The sequence below is a fragment of the Homarus americanus genome, unplaced genomic scaffold (assembly GCF_018991925.1).
Source record: "Homarus americanus isolate GMGI-L3 unplaced genomic scaffold, GMGI_Hamer_2.0 scaffold52806, whole genome shotgun sequence".
NCBI lineage: Eukaryota > Metazoa > Arthropoda > Malacostraca > Decapoda > Nephropidae > Homarus > Homarus americanus.
Window position 1 is genome coordinate 11,039,756 of NW_024720773.1, and position 21,802 is coordinate 11,061,557.

The window sequence follows — 21,802 nt, forward strand, 5'->3', positions numbered from 1 at the left end:
GGGTGTTAGTGCCAGGGGAGTACCAGTGACAAGGAGAGTGCCAGTACTAGGGGTACAAGTGCCAGGGGAAGGAAAGGATGGAGAGAGAGAGAGAGAGAGAGAGTAGAAGAAATGGAGAGACGAAGGGGAATAAAAAATCAAAGAGGGAAGCATGGGATAAAATGGAAGGAGGGAGAGAAAAGAACGAAGGAAGGGAATGAGAGAAACGAAGAGAGAGAGAGAGAGAGAAAATGAAGGCTATTACAGTTGATAAGTAAGGGAAGGAGTGGTGGCTGTGTCTGTCTGTCTGTCTGTCTGTCTGTCTGTCTTATATGTCTGTCTTGTGTGTCTGTCTGTCTGTCTACTGAGGTGGAGTTATTGGAGGTGAATAATTTTCCTCCTGCTGACTTAACGTGGAAGTCGGAGTCCCCCGAGTACCATATTTGGGACCTCGTGTGTTTCTTAATGTGTTATGTAAGGGGTGAGAGAGAGAGATATTTATTTACCCTTTCCTCTTATTCACCCTCTTCCCTCCCTCCCTCCCTCCTCCTTCCCTTCCCTTCCCTTCCTTTCCCTTCCTTCCCTTCCTTCCCTTCCTTCCTTTATCAGGGTGGCAACAGCATTAAGCCAAGGTCAGACGGCCTCCTATCTCAGTAATGCATCCTAACATGTCTCCCCTATCACTTCTTTCAATCGCCACTTCTTTCATTTATAGTGTTTTATTGATCGTTTCTTTCATTTGTGTTCACTAGTTTCATTTATTTATTTCACTTGTCGCTTTTTTCATTTTTCATTTCTTTCGTTGATCTTCCTCCTTTTCTTATTATTCTCTATTTTTTCTTCTTTATTCCTCTTCCTTCTTTTTCCTTTCGTGAACGAGACTAGACAGAGAGAGAGAGAGGGGGGAGGGAGCAGAAAGAGGGAGTGAAAGGAGATAGTGTAAAAGAGAGAGAGAGAGAGAGAGAGAGAGAGCGAAAGAAAGAGGGAGAAAGAGAATGAAAAGTTCTCGTTCTTAGAGGTCTCGCACTAGTGTCGTTGTTTACCCAAATCCGGATTCACGCCAAACGATAATGGCGAACGCGCTATGGATCCGGATTTACGGTGACGAACGATATAAAAGTTTTGCTGTTGTTACCCGCAATGCCTTCAGGGAGGATCGAACTCCCGGCCTCTGGTTTACTAGACCAGCGCTCTAGCCACTGAGCTATGAAGGCGCTGAAAGAAAGTGAGAGAAAGAGAAAGAATGTGAGAGAGATAAAGAGAGAGCGAGAGTAAATGAGGGAAGGGAAGAAGACAGGGAACGTGTGTGACAGATAGATAGATAAGTAAATATATACGTAGACAGATGAAGAGAGAGAGAGAGAGAGAGAATGTTTATCAAGGGTGGAGTGTGAGAGAGTCAAGGTTGGAGGAGGAGGAGGGGGGGTGAGGGTGACATTCTTCCTAGCCCACTCACAACCCTTTCATTCCCTCTCACTCCCTTTTGTTGTCTCTCACTCCTTCAGTTGCTCCCCCTCACTCCCTTTCATTGTCTCTCACTCTATCTCTCTCCCTCTCACTTTATCTCTATCTCTCACACCTCGACAGTAGGACACCACAGAAATAGGACACCACGACAGTAGGACACCACGACAGTAGGACACCACGACAGTAGGACACCACGACAGTAGGACACCACAGAAATAGGACACCACGACAGTATGACACCACGACAGTATGACACCACAAAAATAGGACACCAAACTAGTAGGACATCGTATTAGTTCCGGGTGACGGTTAAGGAATGCGGGTGTCCCTCCATACAAGACTTCCGGGTAATAGGTACACCGCCACTTATCCGTGACCATCTGTGTGTAGGACCAGGCGTGTTGACTGTATCCCTGTATCCTTAACATGTGTCCCTATGCCACCTATAGACTGTATCCTCACCCCCCCCCCTGTATTATGTATCCAGTATCCCTAACCTGTGTGTCTATGTATGTTTTGTCCCTGTGTTAACCTGTATCCTGTATCTTATGGTGTTTGGTTGGGTTAGGTTGAGGCCAAAGGTGTGTTGATGAAGTAGAGTCCCTGTGTAGTATTGACGCCATTTTACCAGTAGGAGGTAACCAGGGGGAGTGAATAATACCTCTGGGAAGTAGGTCACACTCGGTTAGATAAGTGAGGGAGAGGGAGGGTAAAGCCGGCAGAGCATCTTGTATGAAATCCCTTGATAGATGTTTTCGTTTCTGTTGACACAAACAACTCTCTCTCTCTCTCTCTCTCTCTCTCTCCCCTTCCCTTAAAACATCCACAAACATTAAGCCAGCTACACTCCGTCAAAATCACATTACAACGGAATTAAACTATTTTTTTTTAATATTCGTCATAACAACACTAATGAAAAATTAAGAGTTCAGAGTAAAGGGGGTTTGTTTAAGTGATAAATTCCTTACGACTTACCATGCGTTCGTAATAGTGAGGTTTATTATCGATGGTGTCGTAATAGCCAGGTTAATAATGGTGAAAAATTCCTTACGACATAACGTGAAGTCGTAATAGCGAGGTTCTACATAGAGGGATTGGAGTAGCGGGGTTTGTTATGCTCGCGAGACGTGTTGGAACATGTCAACAACGTCGCGAAGATCAACACAGAGAGACGTAAGATTTAAAAAAACTGAGAAGGTAAGACTTTTGAAGCTTGGGAAGGAAAATGTTGGGAGACACGAACGTATGACTTTTATATTTATTTTTTATGTTTCTTTTGAAAGTTTGTGATACATGAACCCTTTGAACTTCTACTGTATACACCCCTTCCTCCCTCACACACACACACACACACACACACACGCACTCAGGCACTCTTGGGAACGGACACTGACCTCCCCGTGTACCACCCTACAAAAACAGTGCCAAGTGCCACCTCAGAACAATAACAATGAGCTGAGTACTCCGACCCAAACCAGCCGTCACGTGGCCTTGAGGTGCTGTGTTCAAACTCACCAAGACGAGATAGTGAAGCTTAACCTAACCTAACCTACTACTGAAAGGACACTGTAGCGACTTACCTCTTTCTCCACACACACACACACACACACACACACACACACACACACCAAGAAGACACGGTCCTGACTGGCACCTCGAAGTGGCTAAGCATCACGTTCTTCTCATGGGATCTCTTAAGTGTGACCTACATCCCCAGAGACACGACTGAGGGGTGAGGAGTAGGAATAGGAGGAGGAGGTTGAGGAGGAGGTTGAGGAAGAGGTGGAGGTGGAGGATGTTGAGCAGGAGGTCACGTGGTCAAGAGATTAACAACTTTTCGTTCCTTAAAGGCCGTGATGTAGTGAAGAGAACACTGGCTAAGGTGACGGTGAGGTGTTGTGAGGGAGTCAGAAGGTGAGGAGTGAGGTGAGGTGGAGGGTGAGTGAGGGTGAGGTGGGGAGGGGGGAGGTGAGGTGAGGGTGGGTGGTGAGGGGTGAGGGTGGAGGGGGGAGGGTGAGGGTGGTGAGGAGGTGGTGAGGTGAGGGGTGAGGTGTGAGAGGTGAGGTGGTGGTGAGGTGAAGTGAGGTGAGGGAGGTGAGGTGAGGTGAGGTGAGGTGAGAGGTGAGGTGGTGAGGTGAGGGGTGGGTGGTGGGTGGGGGGAGGTGGTGAGGTGAGGGGGAGTGGTGAGGGTGGTGGTGAGTGAAGTGAGGTGGGGAGGTGGTGAGGAGTGAGGGTGAGGTGAGGGGTGAGAGGTGAGGAGTGAGGGGAGAGTGGTAAGGAGTGAGGGGTGGGTGGTAAGAAGTAAGAAGGGGAGAGAGAGAGAGAGATGAGGGTAAGGAATTATTTTGGGAACTATATTATTTTGACCCAACCCTAATTTAACCCAACTTAACCTAAACCTACCCACCTAACCTACCCAAACTTAACCTAACCTAACCTAACCTACCCAAACTTAACTTAACCAAACTTATCATTTTTTCTATCTTGAACATGGATTAAGTATTTAGTATACATATATTATACCCACAATAACACGTCTTACCTCACCTAACAACGTGTGGCAGCTATGACGTCACGAAAGACCTTGAACTATCACACAGATGATGTCAACAAGAGGCGCAAAACATGTCACATACACGTATACATCATCTCATCTCGGGAGCATTGAGTTCTATTCTTTTATCTGCAATTTAAATTTTACCTTTACCTGTGTACCTGTGATTGTAACTGTACCTGTATTTGTGGCTGTACCTGTGACTGTATAGATGTACCTGTATCTGTACTTGAAACTGTACCCGTCCTTGTACTTGTAACTGTATCTGTATTTAATGAAATGAACTGTAGCTGTGACACAAATATGCAAGCCAAGGTCGTCACGCTTGGTTGCCAAGATACACACACACACACACACACACATATTTTGTAAACACTTAAATTACAAGCCTCTGACGCTGTCGAATCCTGACATGAAAATTCGTAAGTTTCCTCTCTCTCTCTCTCTCTCTCTCTCTCTCTCTCTCTCTCTCTCTCTCTCTCTCTCTCTCTCTCTCTGAAGCAAATGAGATCCGAACAGTGATTCTTGTCGGCTTTGAAACTTGCTTCGTTTATTCATTTCTTTCAAGTGAACCGCCACAAGAATCTGATGATCAGGATTCATTACAGATTTTCGAACGTGATTCAAACTACTTCATATATCGTCACACCTTAATATACGTTCGAACCTACTTCAAATACATCGTTGGGGTTCAAATGGGTTCGAAACTGGTTCATAATACCTCATCTGGGTTCATGATTTAGGGTTCGTTTCATAAAATATTAACAAGATACCGAGACGAATTTGAACCAATTTCATTAGATAACATGAAGCCTCAGAACGGACCCCGAACCTGATTCAATTGATACCATCCAATTTCAGAACAAATTCGGATCTCTTTCACATGGTATTCTATATCCCTTGAACGGATTCGGATCAGTTTCAGGTAGGATCATCGAGTATCACAACAAGTATCAGGACCAGGTTTCGTGAAGATCGAGTCTCAGAGTACTTTCGGATCCATCCCACACTGTAATAATAACCGGTTAAATAAAATAATTGTGGTTGAATGTGGTTTTAATAGATTACCGGTTAAATAAAAAAGTTGTGGTTGAATATGGTTAAAATAGATTACCGGTTATGTTTGTTTAGGTTAGGTTTAGTTAAGTTAAATTATGTTAGATCATTAGGCTCACGATCGGTTTAGGTTAGGTTAGATTAGGTTGGTTAGGTTAGATTAGGTTGGTTAGGTTAGGTTATGTTGGTTAGTTAGCTTACGTTAGATAAGATTAAGTTCAGTTAGGTTAGGTTAATTTAGGCTAGGTTAGGATAGGTGAAGGTGTATTAGGTTAGTTAGGTTAGGTTAATTTAGGCTAGGTTACGATAGGTGAAGGTGTATTAGGTTAGTTAGTTTAAATTCAGTTAGGTTAGGTTAATTAAGTGGAGTTAAGACAGGTGAGGTAAAGGTAAATTAGGTGAGGTAAAGGCAAGTGAGGTAACACTCAGGTGAAGGGCCAAAACATCACCAGGTCCCACCGAGACTCGAACTCGGATTGTTGGATTCAGAGTCCAAAGTGCTAACCATTACACCATGGGACCCTGGTTAGGTTGATAGATGGATTGATGGATAGATAGATCAGTTATTACACCGTGGGGGATTGGTAGATGGATGTGTAAAGTGATCTATCTATCTATCTTCTCTCTCTCTATCTATCTATCTATCCATCTATCTATCTATCTATCTATCCATCTATCTATCCCTCTATCTATCTCTCTATCTATCTATCACACCCCCCCCCCAACAACTATTTTTTCTCCTCATTTTCCTGTCACATTGTTTACAGCGTCTCTCACCCACCGAGGTCTTTGGGGGTCCCACTGATATTACCCTTGGCACTATCTAGGTCACTATCTCTACTGGCACTCTACTGGCACTGTCCTGCTCAAGCATGTGTTGATGGCACCCTCTGATTATGGTCACCCGTGTGGCACTCTCTATCTGTCTGGAGTTGAGGTCTTGATTATTATTTTTGTGGGGATGTATTGCATTGGCACTGTCTGGCACTGTCTGGCACTGTGTGAATCTAATGTGTATTGGGGTGACTTTCACAGACAAACAGACATAGACTTCCACAGAGGTAGATTCACACACACACACACACACAGACACACACACAGACACAGACACACACACACAGATAAAGACACACACACAGACGCACATACACAGACACAGATAAAGATACAGACACACACCCAGCTGAATAGACAAGTTACCCAATGACCTTGGTGATAAACACAGCCGCTTGTGTAACTGTGAACCGGCACACAGTCAGTCAGTCATGTAACTGTACCGTCCTCCAGTCACACTACTCTTTGCTTGTACAGTTCTCTTGGGGCAAACTGTTTGATCTTCTCTTTATTCTCTTCTCTATCTCTTTTTTCTCTTCTCTCTCTCTTTTCTCTTCTTTCTCCTCTTCTCTCTCTTATTGTCTCTCCTCTTCTCTTTTCTTCTGTCTTCTCTTTTAGTTTTCTGTTCTCTCTCCTCTCCTTATCTCTCTCTTCTTCTCTCTCTATGTCTCTCCTCTCCTCTCAGGAAAAAGGAGTTTCATTTACTAGTGTGTGTGTGTGTGTGTGTGTGTGTGTGTGTGTGTGTGTGTGTGTGTGTTTGTTTGTGTTATTGGTCATGTTGGTTTATCTTATCATAATTATTATATCATTATCATTATTCTTGCGTAAATAGATATAATAAATATTCTGTCTCCGTTACTTTGAGAATCCACTTTTGTGTCGTAAGTTCTGTGACTCAGGTAGGTAAGGAGGATCTCTCTCACGTCTTAAGTTAAAAGTGTAAAAAAAAAATCGTAAGTTGTTTTGTGATTCCAGTTATTTACTCACGTTAAGTTAGTGGCACAAACTGGCCCTGTTTAACCATGGGTGCCACGTTCTCCTCCCTGGGCATTGTTTAAAGGGTTAGTTTACAGGTTTACAGTTGGCACCATGCTGTTTCGTGGCCCTGTGTGTTAAGAGGTGTGTCTAACGTACTGTACTGGTGTCAACAGTAACACAACTACAGGGTGTCTCAGAAAAATTTTCCTAACTGTTGTTTAAAATTTTTTAGACACTTTTTTTTGTTCGACTGTGAATAGGATTAAGTGGATGATATTACTGGTGTTTAAAATAAAAGGTAATTAATTATTTTGAGTGTTGTAATTAATCAGTAACTCGTATTTAATCAGATCCTCATTCCGTTTTCTATATAAAGGATAACTTCAATAAACTTGTCAAATGTCACGAGAAATATGAGGAAGATTTTCAGAGAGATCAAGATCATTATTTGAGGAGATGTAGTGAGGAATATTTCTTAGCTGTGTCTCTTATGTGTCCAGGTTATAGTCTTAGTGTCATTATGACGCCATATTGGCACAAAACACATCGTCATCATCGACATCATCTGAGATCTTGTTGTGATGTAAGAACACAACACTGAGTTTGGTTTAATGTCTTTTTTTCCTTCGAGTTATCGTGGTAATAACGCCCTGACGGACGGACGGATGACGGACGGACGGATGACGGACGAACGAACAGAGACATTTTTTTCAGTCCATATTCTTGAGACAACGAGAGAAAGGATGTGGTGTTGTCCTACCAGTGCTCGCCTTATTATGGGAGTGTTATGACGGATACGACCAGCGCCTAGGCCAGAGGAAGTCATGTCAGGGTGCCATATGTCAGGAGTGTGTCACGTCCTCATGTCATTCTAAGGATGGGGAGAGGATAATGTGTCATTTTTCTGAGGGTTGAGAAGATGTCATGTCAAGCTTTCATGCCCAACATGGTTGAAGAAAAAGGCAGTTGCATTTCAAGGAGAAGGTGTCACATCAGTGTCATGTAACAGAGAGAGAGAGAGAGAGGTGCCATGACAACAGGTGAGAGTCAGGGCAGCAGGTGATTGACGTGAGAGAAAGAGAGCGAGAGAGAGAGAGAGAGAGAAACAATGAGAGAGAGACCTTCACATAGTCTCTTATCACCGGTCAGCAACATACAGGTGACTGAGGAGGGAGGGGAGGGGTGGTGCTGGGGGGCGGTGGGTGGGTGAGGGGGCCATACAGTCACCAGGGGGCCGCGAGACTCGAGTTTAGTTAAGTTTCTGCTCACACACACACACACACACACACACACACACACACACATACAGTATATATATACACACGCACACACAGCCCCATCGCACCCACCTCCTCACTCTTATGCCAAGGCCGCTCGCTGCTGCAGCGAGCTCAGTGTCCCACGAGCTCTGGTCACGATAGGGTGCGACACCTCCTCCCCCTTGAACTTTCTCGGAATTGTTTACTCTTTGCTGCTCCTGTTCCTGCCGCTGCTGTTTACATTCTTGGCCGAGTGGTTTGTCAACGTTTCTTCAGTGGACGTTCCTGTGCCTCCTCCGCCTCCTCTCTCAATGAAGACCTTCCATGAACCTTTACCAACAACGTGAAAGTTTTTGAAGAACTTTCGTGACTCTACAAGGTCACCTCCCTCCTTCCCCTCTTCCTCTCCTTCCTCGTCCACATCATCATCCTTCAATAAATCCAAAAACAAACACCCAAAAAATCCTCCCGCGACCCCAAGAGCTGGTGTGGGGGAGTGTCCATCCTTACCAACTACTACTGCAGAAGGAGGAACACCCACACAACTTAATCCTCGGGCCAAAACTCCAGAAGAAGGAAAAGAAGTGGAGAAGGAAAGGCCCCACGTTACAGTACCTGGCTCCTAAGGACACTCCTGATCTCAAACATTCCCACGATGGCCTACCAGGTGAAGATGGATCGTGTACAGGTGATGCGGCCGAACCTCTACGATGTCCTAGGCTCCATCGATGCTACGGACGGTGAGTAGTCGGTTCGTCCTTGTCTAGTTCTTGAGTTGTTCCTTACTCCATTTTGATACATACTTCAATTAATTCCTTCTTTTTTTTGCTTTCTTACTTAATTTTTGTCCTTAATTGTTACCTTAATTATTTGTTTATATATTTACATCATTATTTTGTCCCGTACCTGTTTGCTGACATGTTAATTATGATATTATACACCTGTCTGTCTGTCTGTCTGGGTGTTACTATGACAACACTAAAGTTCCCGTGGTTGCTGGTAACAACAGGTGAGTTCGCAGGTGTATGTTTACCTGGAAGTACCGATATAACTCTCTCTCTCTCTCTCTCTCTCTCTCTCTCTCTCTCTCTCTCTCTCTCTCTCTCTCTCTCTCTCTCTCATACACAGTTTACGAATCACCTGAGGATTAACCAACCTAACCTATCCTAACCCCCTCAGGTAACGATAAAGTTGCTTAGTCATCATGTTAAATAATCTGGGGTGTCTAATCTTCAGGTGATCTCAATTTACCCCCTCCCCCAATAGAAAAAAATCCGCAAATTACACGTAAATATAATATTAATTTTACTTTACCTGTACCTAATACTGATATACTGTAACCTGTAACACTGTACTTGTTGATTATAGTTGTACCTGTGTTGTTGCTAACCTAACCTAACCAAGTATAGCGGGTCAGGCTCCTGAATCCCCCCCCCCAAAAAAAATCGTAAGTTATTTTTTTCCCTTAACTGCAGATGTAAGAATGTAACTAACTGGTTCATTTACCTTACGACAGAAAAAAAGACTCCCAAATGATCTTACGTTAATTGTTTCACTTAAACACTACACTAGAGTCAACCCACACAAAGATGACATCCAAAATGGCGTCGAAAATGACTTACCACCTTATGATGTGTATTGGAGATTCTTTTATCCTAATTTATCGTAAGATCCTTTGAGCCTACGGACACGGGAGGTATACAGAAGAGCAGTAAATATTATCTTAGCTGTTTATTGATGAATTTTTGCTATAGTTAAAGATATTGTAGAGATTTGTTATAGATATATATAGAGAGTTTGTTATAGGTGTGTTGTCCAGCTTCACCCGGGTGGAGAGGTAAGAGGTAGTGGACAACCATTCACTACGACGCCCGCACCTCCCTACCAACGCACACACACACACACTCACACACACACACACACACACACACACACACACACACACACACACACACACACAAACACACACACACACACACACATACACACACACACACACACACACACACACACACACACACACACACACACACACACACACACACACACACACCGTGACCCTGGTGTGCTAAGGTCCTCTACAGGCCTTCTCCCCCTTATTACCTCTGTTCTCCCTCCCTCCCCACCCTCCCAGGCACCACAATGAGGCCCTCTCAGTTTTAGGGAGGGCAGAGGCACGTGTTGTGGTTGGCGCAAGAGAAGGGTGTGTGTGAGTGTGGGGAGTGTGTGTGTGTGTGGGGTGTGGGGTGTGTGGGGGTGTGTGCGTGTGTGGGGGGAGTGTGTGTGTGTGGGGAGAGGTGTGTGTGTGTGGGGGAGGTGTGTGTGTGTGTGTGTGGGTGTGTGTGTGGGAGGGTGTGTGTGTGTGTACAACGGATATACGTGTACATATAATCAATGTATGTATTTATGTATGAATTTATGACTACACAAGTGCAGACAGAGCAAGAATGTAAACAGGTCGTAAGCCTTCTCTCTTCTCTTTAATTCCATCTCCTTTCGTCTTCAAACAACATCATCCACACCACTTCACTTCTCTTCCACCTCAAACAAAAACACACACACCTTACCAAAAACAAACGCATAAACACAATTACCGCCAAAACACACTGGCAACACTGTTTGTTCAGTGGGCTGGCTGCAATCAATGTTGCCACCTGAGCATCCGCAACCCCCCCCATTAGTACCTACGTGGCGCCTCGGTGTCGTTCGCTGGTAGGGTTGGCAGCACTGGTTTTATTAGCACTTTTGGTTTTATTCGCTATTGAGGAATTATTTTTTTTTATTAGTATACGTGTTTTATTATTATTATTAATTTATTTTATTATTATTATTGATTTATTATTATTATTATTATTATTATTATTATTATTATTAAAGAGTACGGTGACCAGAACTGAACTGCGTAATCCAGGTGAGGTCTCACAAGCGCTAGTAGTAGTAACAATTGCGCCGTGTAAACCTATATATGTAATAATCTAAATCTATATCCACATCACAACTCCCGAACGACAAGAGCTACAGTGTTTAAAGTCATTACACACACTCACCGCAACAGCCCTAGGAGGTAATGATGTAATTAGAGTTCAGAGGTCATAGTTCAAGGTCAAAACTCTTAGAATAACGCGACACCCGGCGTGAGTTGGCACCTTGTTCAGAGTGCCACTTATCGGTGCCAATAACTACCGCATCATGTCGGGCGCAATCTAAAAATTCTAAATCATGATTGGGTTTTTTCTTCTTAATTGAGAAACTTAGATCATTATCAGGTATTTAAATTAGTTTCGTCAGTGAAATGTGTTTTAGTATTTAATTAATATCAGGGATTCGAACCCGTGACCAGATGAAGATTAACCACCCTAACCTAACCTAACCTAACCTAGATGGATGGCTGGCAAGGGAAGAGGAGGAGGAGGAGGAGTAAGAGGGAGGGGAGGGTGGGAGGGGTAATCTTCATGAGATCCGAACCCCGGTACCTTGAGAACGATCAACACAATGTAGTTAGTCAGTCTTTGCCTTTGATCCACTATGCCTGCACCAGGAAGCTCTTGGGGTGTTTACTTGGGTCTGCTTGAGGAGAAAATGTTAAAAAAAGAGGAGACGAATTTAACTCGTAACGTAACACCTGAGGATGCTGCTGCTTAGTGTTAATTAACCAGGTGTCCAAGTGAGGTAGGTGTGTGGTTCATGCTGTTACTATCTTACTACTACTACTACCACCACTACCACTACTCTCTCTCTCTCTCTCTCTCTCTCTCTCTCTCTCTCTCTCTCTCTCTCACGTGCCTCCACCATTCCTCCAACGTGTCACCTCCTCCTCCTCCTCCTCCTCCTCCTCCTACCTCAACACAAGAGACGTAACCCCACTTCCCCTTTCGTCCCTCGGGCACCAGGTGAGAAATGACCCTTGTGGACCCCTTCGATACGGGTGATTTTTTGAGTGACTTGGTGTTGGTGGTGGTTTACGCCCTTTGTTGATAGGATTGTTGATGGTGGCTTTGGTTAAATTTGGACATACTGACTAGCTGAGTAATTTTAGCAGGACAGGATTCTCTCTCTCTCTCTCTCTCTCTCTCTCTCTCTCTCTCACCTTCCAGAGGGCCGCAGGTTCCTGAAGGGTGACTCTCTCAAGGTCGTTGAGTCAACTAGTCTAGGGTGAGTCTTGACCATCCCCCTCCCCCCTCCTCCCCTCTCCCTCTCCTCACCCTCTCCCTCTCCTCTCCCATCCCTCCCCTACCTCCCTCCTACCCCCATTAATCCAGACTACCCCCTAACCCCCTAACCTCTCTTAGGGACATTATCCTTCCCTTAACCTCCCTTACCTCAACCTCCAAGACCCTTTTACCTTCTGCACTTTTCTAATGTAAAATAACAATAATAATAAATAATAATAATAATAATTAGCGGTTTATTGAAAGAGCATAACAGCCAGAAGGCTGAAAAATATACAGTTACATAATTGGGGAATGGGTTTACAAATAATACACAAGTAACATAAGTGATACAAATAAGATATATAATAACTAGGTGGGGCGAAGCTCAAACTACAGGGTATTTCAACATAGTGACAGTGCAAAAAGTAGGATTTACCGGGAGTGAATACACTGGTTTATTACAAGTTATTGATATTTTACAATGGTTGGGACTGGGCTGTTCTTATAGCGATCAGTTCAGCTCGTGGGGCTGGATGCGGTTGTGGTGTCGAACAGCAATTCTCGGGCGAGGGATCTCGGGTGGTAGTAGGAGCCGGTGTCGAGGATGGTGTAGAAGCTTCTTACCAGATTTGCAGATGAGGTCGTGGTGATGGTCATAGAGTCGAAAGGGTTAGTGTGTTGAGCGCTTCTTGATATGTGGAGTAGGAAGGGAGAGAATAATCTTGCATGCCCCTCTTTTGCACTTTTTCTAGGTGTTACGTTGTGTGGCATTTAGGAGGAAGACCAGGTAGGGGAGGCATAGGTGAACTTGTATATATATATATATATATATATATATATATATATATATATATATATATATGTGTGTGTGTTTGTGTGTGTGTGTATGTGACTATGTATGTATGAACAGTATGTATGTATGTATGTATATGTATGTATATATGTATGTATGTATGTATGTATGTATGTATGTATGTATGTATGTATGTATGTATGTATGTGTAGTCCCCCCAAGACGTCAACAAATCACTCTAGCGTTCGTGTAAAACTGATGAGCGTGTATCCGACTTTACAGGTGTATGTAGGTGGAAGCCAGGTGGTTAATGACTCCAGCCACCTGTACAGTGACAGATGGTTCAGGAGTGGACCCGGTAGTGGAGATAATTTACAACTAGTAGAGTTAGCTTAATGACCTCTCTCTCTCTCTCTCTCTTCTCTCTCTCTCTCTCTCTCTCTCTCAGGTTCCAAATAAACTCTCACCACTACACCTAACCTAACCTAACCTAACCATAATTTGTGATCACCTGTTGGTATCTCTGACGTTACTATGGTCTCAGATTAATGTGTTGACAGTGTGTGAGTTTTTTAATATTGTATCTTACGAGTGGGAGATAAGAGAGGAGGGAGAGGGAGGGAGGGAGAGGGGGTGTGTGGGAGAGAGGAAGAGTTGAATGAGAGGGTTAGTGTGTGAGTGAAGGGTGAGTGTGGGAGGGAGGGAGTGGGAGAGTGAGAGGTGGATGTGTGGGAAGGAAGATTGCTGAGGAGGTAATGGAAAGTGAGAGGCAGACGTTGAATAATGGAGAGAGAGAGAGAGAGTAAACGGGAATAGAGATAGATCAAGAAAAATTTTCTCTCTCTCCCTCTCCTCTCTCTCTCTCTTTCCCTCACACAATCTCTCTCTTTCTCTCTCACTCTCTCTCACATAACGGACACAGGTGGTACTGTACAGGGTTCAGTGCCTTGCTCAGTGCCATGTGAATCCCACGCAAGTCATCAAATTACCCCTCTCTCTTCCCCACTCCCCCTTCCTCCCACTAACCCCCACTCATCCTCCCCCCTGTGAGTTACTGTCTCTTGAATTACCTTGTCCACAGCTGCCTTTGACTCGGGTTGATATAGTCAGAGTCAGTCATTGTTAAGAGTCAGTGTGAGACAGACAGACAGACAGACAGACAGACAGACAACACAACAACAGACAGACAGACAGACATAGATAGTATAACCTTTAAATAATAAGATAAACAATATAATTTGGCTTGACTCTTAACCTAATTACCTGAGCTAACATGGTAAATTAAAGGTCATATCACACCTGCCATTAAAGGTAATTGGTGTAATTATCTTCAGGTTTTGTTATTGTGTTCTTACGATAGTGAATTATACAATGTAATTTGGGATTTTTTTTATTATATTGCTGGTTGTATAATTTTGTTTAGATGATGATAATAATAATAATAATAATAATAATAGTAATAATAATAATAGCAGCATATGACAAACAGAAAGACAGACAAGTAATTGGGACAGAAAGATTATTATTGGCGAATCATCTTTATATATAACTCTGGGGGCTATAATACTGAGTTCCCTTGTACCCAGCTGCCTCCCCACTCCCTTCTTCTTCCCACTCTTCTCCCCTCTCTCCCCCCCCATCTCCTCTCCCCTCTCCAACATCCCTCTGTAAATACCTCCATCTCTATTCTTCTTCATCCCTCCTCTCTCTGTCTCTCTATTCTCCCCCTCTCCATCTCCCTCCCCTCACCCATCACCCCCTCCCTCCATCACCCTCCCCTAGTTCAGGAGTACAGCACTAGCACCATGTTTATCAGTCACCTCCCCTTCCCCTTCCCCAGAGAGGCCAATGACCCAGGCAGGAGTCACAGAGTGCGAATGGTGTTAAGGGTGAAGTTCTCGCTGTGTTAGTATAGAACAATGTGCCTTATGTGTTCGACAGTCTCTCTCTCTCTCTCTTGGCTCTAATAACTTTAATCTGAAAGTCAAATAGATGTTATTACAACTGGTTTATTATTATTATTATTATTATTATTATTATTATTATTATTATTCAATATCCAAAAGTATGTAAATTAAGTACACGTGAAAATTTTTTCTTTATATACTGTATGATGATGTCAATAAAAGTGAGAGAGAGAGAGAGAGAGAGAGAGAGAGAGAGAGTTATTAATAACTTGAAGAATTATCACTTACTGTTAACTAAAGAAACAATAATAATAATAATAAAACAGACTGATAAATTAAGAAAACACACACACACACACACACGTCCACCTATAATTATAATGAGTCCACCCCCTCCCCCTCAACCCCCCTCTAGCGTGTTAGCCATCATGCCTTACATTTCCTGACATGCGAGTAGCATTTACACATACATACATACAGACATACATACCCCACATCCCTTCCCCCTCCTACCCCAATCTCATCCCTCCCTTAGTTCGTTATCAGGCGACCTATTTCTCCCTTCCTCTATCTCTCTCATTCTTCCCTTCCTCTTCACCCTCATTCTCCTGTCTTCCTTCCCTCCCACCTTCTACCTCCATTCTCTCTCTCTCTCTCTCTCTCTCTCTCTCTCTCTCTCTCTCTCTCTCTCTCAGAAGGATGTGAGAAACGGAAATGGGCAAAAGTTGTCCTTGGCCTCTATTAATAAACTGTACACCTGGCTAACTCTCTCTAATTATAGGTGAGTGAGTATACCTGGCCCCTGAGGTGTAAGGGGAGGGAAGGTTACGGGAGGGAGGAGGAGGGTAGAAGGAGGAGGGGGGAGGGTTGGACGGAGGGAGAAGGAGGGCTAGAAGGAGGGAGGAGGGTTAGAAGGAGGAGGAGGAGGGTTGGAAGGAGGGAGAGAGAGAGGAGGAGGGTAAGAAGGAGGGAGGGGAGGGTTATAAGAGGGAGGGGGTTAGAAGGAGGGAGGAGGGTTAGAAGGAGGGAGGGAAGGCGAAAGGATGTTGTAACGCCAGGCTTTGGTAATGTCGTGCTGGCGGTGATTTAATGGTTATGAGACCACAGTGGAGTAACCTTGGACGATGAGATAGTTAGATAAATAGATGGAGAGAGAGAGAAAAAAGGTCTTGGTGACGTCACGACCTCGTCACCAGTTCACCAGAAAGGGTGTGACCCGGAGGTTAAGTATTGCAGAGAGAGAGAGAGCTTCTTTCCGGCGTCACATAGGGGCCAATTATTACCAAGATCCGGTTATAATTGTGAACTGAATTTGTAAGTGTGGGATGGAAATGAGTAACCACCACCACCACCACCACCACACACCACCACCACCATCACCATACACCACCACTACACACACCACCGTCACCACACACCACCACTACCACCACACACACCACTCCACACCACACACCACCCACCAACACTACCACCACCACCAAACACCACCTACCCAACACTCACCACCTACCACCACTACCACCACCTACCACCACTAACCACCACCACCTACCACCACTCCTCACCACCACCTACCACCACTCACCACCCACCTACCACTACCACCACCACCTACCACTACACCACTACTACCTAGCAAGTCACGGCCTCGAACACAAAAGGTAAATACTACAAAGGTGTTTCCTATTGTGTATTGTGGAGAGTTCTCCGTGGCTGCCGTCATGTCTGGTGGTTGAGGTAGCCAGGTGTGAGGGAGAGGGGAGGGAGGGTGTGAGGGAGGGAGGGGGGGAGGGAGGGAGGGTGGAGGGAGGGAGGGTGAGAGAGGAGGGAGGGTGTGGGAGGGAGGTGGAGGAGAGGGAGGGAAGGTGAGGAGGGAGGTGAGGAGAGGGAGGGTGTGAGGGAGGGAGGGTGTGAGGGAGGGAGGGTGTGAGGGAGGAGGGTGTGAGGGAGGGAGGGTGAGAGGGAGGGGAGGGTGTGAGGGAGGGAGGGGTGAGAGGGAGGGAGGGAGGGAGGGAGAGGAGGGAGGTGAGAGGGAGGAGGGTGGAGGAGGAGGGTGAGAGGGAGGGAAGGTGAGAGGAGGAGAGGGAGGAGGGTGTGAGGGAGGGAGGGGGGAGGGAGGGAGGGGTGTGAGGAGAAGGGAGGGAGGGAGGGGTGAGAGGGAGGGAGGGTGTGAGGGAGGGAGGGTGTGAGGGGAGGGAGGGTGAGAGGGAGGGAGGTGAGGGAGGAGTGAGGAGGGAGGGTGAGAGGGAGGAGGGAGAGGAGGGGGAGGGTGTGAGGAGGAGGGAGGGTGGGAGGGTGGGAGGGAGGGAGGGAGGGTGGAGGGAGGGAGGGGTGAGGAGGGGGAGGGAGGAGGGGTGAGAGGAGGGGGAGGGAGGGGGTGAGAGGGAGGAGGAGAGAGGGAGGGAGGGTGGAGAGGGAGGGAGGGTGTGAGGGAGGGAGGGTGGAGGGAGGGAGGGTGGAGGGAGGGAGGTGTGAGGGAGGGAGGGTGAGAGGAGGGAGGTGTGAGGGAGGGAGGTGTGAGGGAGTGTGAGGGTGGGAGGGGTGTGAGGGAGGAGGGAAATAGGAAAGGTTTGATATGGGGAAAGGAAAGGAGAGAGAGCCAGCTCTCTCTCTCTCTCTCTCTCTCTCTCTCTGTTTATTTCACACACAATCTCCCTTCTTCCCTTTCTTTCTTTCCCTCCTTTTCTCCTCCCTTCCATCATTCCTTCCTTCCTCGCAATATCGGATCACATACTCCTTATAGGTCAGTCTAACCAAACCAACATTGTAAGGTGCTATATTCATCGTCTACATACATACATACATACTGATTTCCCCTATCAAACCTGTACCTGATGGGAGATTATACGTATCTGAGTGGCTATTTCTCAAACGCTATTACCCACAGATTATTACACCTGTACCTGATGGGAGACTATTCGTATCTGATTTCTCAAACCCACAGATCTGGAGGTGTTTGAAGTAGAGGGTGAAGTGGCAGCCAAAGTGAGCATGGTTCAACAATTGACTCAGGAGGTGACAAGTCGAGCTGACGCCCTTGGTTGTGGTCAGGTCATGGTGCCCAATGGACTTATCGATGAAGTAACTGCCCAGGTCCTTCGGTTAGCGGACTCTGAACCGTGTGGACTGAGGTAAGTTTCATATGAGGTGGTTTGGATGGTTCGAATGGGTGGGTGAGTGAGTGGATGGTTTCTTCATGGTGTTTCAAGGGGTTTGGATGGGTGATGGGGAGGTTTTGTATGGGTGATCAGAAGGTTGAATGGGTGTTGGGAAGGTTCGAACGGGTGACTGGAAGGTTCGAATGGGTGACTGGAAGGTTCGAACGAGTGACTGGATGGTTCGAATGGGTAATATAAGGGTTCAGATGGATTTAATTAAGTGTGAATGATTGATGAAATATTTTAAAGAATAATTGAACTTTTCGAACGAGTTTTGTTCATATACTCTCTCTCTCACTCAATTTCTCTCACTTTCACTAACTCTCGCTCTCTCTCACCACCAGGGGAGGCGTCCTGCACGTGCTGTACGACGACGGACAGCAGGGAGAGCAGGAGCTGACGAGGGTAGTACTTGACCCCACTATGCCCAACACCTATGAAGTGTACCTGACCTTGACCCCTGACACAACTACCTGGTACCACAAGATGTCTAGGATAATTAAGTAAGTCTCCCCCTCTCTCTCCTCTCTCTCTCTCTCTCTCTCTCTCTCTCTCTCTCTCTCTCTCTCTCCACTAAGGAAGCTCGTTTGACTTTCCACTTATTTTAAGATTTTATGAGAGGTCACGCGCACACACACACACACACGCCGTCACCATTGTGCAATTTAATCTTATCAAATCAGTTTAAAGCCTTATCACTGAGGTTGACCACAGCATAAATGTAACGAGGGCAGGTCACGCTGTGGTAGGTCACGCTGTGGTAGGTCATGCTGTGATAGGTCAAGCTGTGGTAGGTCACGCTGTGGTAGGTCACGCTGTGGTAGGTCATGCTGTGATAGGTCAAGCTGTGTGTCACGCTGTGGTAGGTCACGCTGTGGTAGGTCACGCTGTGGTAGGTCATGCTGTGATAGGTCAAGTTGTAGTCACGCTGTGGTAGGTCACGCTGTGGTAGGTCATGCTGTGATAGGTCAAGCTGTGGTAGGTCAAGCTGTGGTAGGTCAAGTTGTGGTTACGTATACATTTACTGTAGTTATGAAAGGGATTAAGCATTAGAGTGTTTAATCATCAGGCGAGATAATCTAGGGTAGTTAGGTTGGCATTCGTGTGTTTTATTATTATTATTATTATTATTATTATTATTATTATTATTATTATTATTATTATTATTATTATTATTATTCCCATCTCATCAAGTCTTTACACAAAACAGACGCCATTTTACCTCCTCCCTAAACTTATCTCAACTTATCTCTCTATCTCTCTCTCTCTTCTCTCACAGGCCTCTCCGTAAGTCCAGCCCACTTCTTCTCAGTACCCGCTTCAAGCTTGAGAAACGGAAGCTTTATCCTGAAGAGTGATGGGGGCTGTTGAGCAAAGCTTGAAGAGTGTGTATACAGTACTTCACCAGCTCACTCCTCTCCCTTGGTCAGCTTCCTAAAGATGTTGCTGTCAGTGTCTGTGAGTCATAGTCTGTCTGTCTGATAGGGCTGTCTGTCTGTGAGTTGTTTTGGTCGGTCAAGTTACATTTGGATAGGACGGTTAGGCTCTGTCTATCTGTCTGTGTGTCTGTTTAGTATCCACCAGTCGTAATTTTGTCTGGATGGATGGCTGGGTCTGTCTGTGGTTACCATCGTCTGTTCTTATGGCTGACGGTGATCTAGTGAGAGAGATTTTTTTCGTCAGCCAGGCTTCCAGATTTTGGTTTGCTGACGTTTTGGTCCCCGTGTTAGTCAGCGTTGTTGGCTTACCTGCTGATTTCACCTGACTGGTCTGCTGACATACTGACACCTACTTTCATCTGCTGACATTACTGACACCTACTTTCATCTGCTGACACTCCTTGATTTATGATGTCCTGACTACTATTAATTAATTATCAGCCACTGTCGTATCCTAACTGATGCCCTGACTACAGTATCATCAACCATTGACTTTATCCCTCTGCTGACGACTGACGCCTTTCATCAAGATTCTCAAAATAAACAAAAACAACATCAGGAAAACAAAAACATCAAACAACAATTACAACAAAAACAAGATGAAGTTATCGTCTCCTGAGAACTTCCAGACAAACACACCAACACCTCGTACAAGATCCTCAGTGTCTGGCGCCCTTTTTCCAGTCAGTTCTTCCAGAGATGAGACCAAGAGAACCAAGACGCCATTACAGCTTCCAGGATCTACATAAGGAAAGAGAAGAAGAAGAAGAAGAAGAAGAAGAAGAAGGAGGAGGAGGTAGGTAGATGATCAAGGAGGATGAGGTGTGATGGAGAGAAGACTTCACATGCACACACACACACACACCGACCATTTCTACAAGGATATCAAAAAAGCCCTTCCCTCACCTCCCCACCTCCTCACCTATCTTAGTGTGGCAATTAACTAAGATATTCTCAATTAATTCTACTTCATCGATAATATTTCCTCTCCACCCAATCGATTAAAATTTTATACCCAATTATACTTCATCTCCGTAAAAAAAAATAGGGGGAAATAAGTCTTAAATTCCATGACAATTGATAGAACACAGAAATAGACTTAAAAGGGTGATTAATGTCTTTACTGCCAGCTAGAGTCTGTATCGTACACAAACACACACTCACACACTGCCCCAAATGAACCTCTTAATTTTGACGTTAAGAATGTACAAAACTCATGTGGGAGAGAATTAGTTTTTTTCGTAAGTTTATATTGTATTGAGGCTACAGAATGATGACAAGTTCTCTAGTAGAGTTTATTAAGGCTATGTTACTTGTGAATATAATAGTATGTGGTTAATTAAAGGAAAATGGATTAATTGAAGAAGAAAATGGGAAAGTGTAAAAGAAAATGGAATAGATATGAAAGAAAACGTAGCAAGTTAAGAAGAAATGTAAAAGCATTAAAGAAAACGGAATAAATGAAGAAGAAAAGGTAAACTGTAGAAGAAAATGACAACACGATTATAATTTATAAGTATAGAGACGAATAGACACTGAAAATATTTATCTACCTGTAAGTTTTAATACTTTGTGATAAATTTACCTAAACTAAATTATTGAACAGTTCAGTGGAATTTGTTCATTGTAGTGATATTATACATAAATACAGGTGTGTCTCAAGGTGACCATATATTGAACAACAGTGTATAATGAATGATAAAGGTGAACATATGGTGAATAACAAGTATATAATGACTAATGCTGGTAAAATGAAAATGATTTGATTCTTAGATGTTTGTTTGATAGGTGCAATGTGATGTTAGATATTTATGTTCAATGTTTAGAGATATAATAAAAGGTTATTGTATCTATAATTATACACAAATGTGATGTTAGATGTTTATAAGGTATATTAGGATGTTTATATAGACTTTAATGATGAATGTTGAAGGATAATTTAAGAAAAGACTTAAACATCCTAAGCTGGAGTTGACATAGAAGTTATTTATACCACCTGTGAAATTATTTAGTATTGTTGATAATAATGTATTCCGTGTTAGTTGTCAAAGTATATGTATTTTTTGCTTAGCTTGTTATACACACAAAAATATACACTAAGTCCTCATAATGATACAAATTATTATTAAAAAACAAGTAACTTAGAGATGTTTTATACGATTATTATATAAAGATTATATTAAAAGTAATGTCTTCTTTTTTTATATATATGATACACGTGTTT

At 44.2% G+C, this 21,802-nt stretch overlaps 1 protein-coding gene and 2 non-coding genes across 3 annotated transcripts; 1 reads left to right on the forward strand and 2 right to left on the reverse strand.

The window, feature by feature from the left end:
• Positions 1-1,120: 1,120 nt before the first annotated feature.
• Positions 1,121-1,193, reverse strand: Trnat-agu. Its single transcript has one exon. It is a non-coding gene; the product is annotated as a tRNA-Thr (tRNA).
• Positions 1,194-5,506: 4,313 nt separating this feature from the next.
• Positions 5,507-5,578, reverse strand: Trnaq-cug. Its single transcript has one exon. It is a non-coding gene; the product is annotated as a tRNA-Gln (tRNA).
• Positions 5,579-8,204: 2,626 nt separating this feature from the next.
• LOC121861080 (protein charybde-like) lies at positions 8,205-21,791 on the forward strand. Its single transcript, XM_042358626.1, has 4 exons — positions 8,205-8,867; positions 17,926-18,112; positions 18,484-18,642; positions 19,419-21,791. Exons 1-4 carry the CDS (start codon positions 8,783-8,785, stop codon positions 19,495-19,497), a joined length of 510 nt encoding a protein of 169 aa, XP_042214560.1. The 5' UTR covers positions 8,205-8,782; the 3' UTR covers positions 19,498-21,791.
• Positions 21,792-21,802: the final 11 nt, after the last annotated feature.

Bases quoted from the DNA above. Each gene is read 5' to 3' on its own strand.
- LOC121861080 (XM_042358626.1), top strand. From the start codon at position 8,783: ATGGCCTACCAGGTGAAGATGGATCGTGTACAGGTGATGCGGCCGAAC. The intron at 18,113-18,483 runs GTAAGTTTCATA...TCTCACCACCAG, and splicing joins TCTGAACCGTGTGGACTGAG to GGGAGGCGTCCTGCACGTGC. The intron at 18,643-19,418 runs GTAAGTCTCCCC...CTTCTCTCACAG, and splicing joins AAGATGTCTAGGATAATTAA to GCCTCTCCGTAAGTCCAGCC.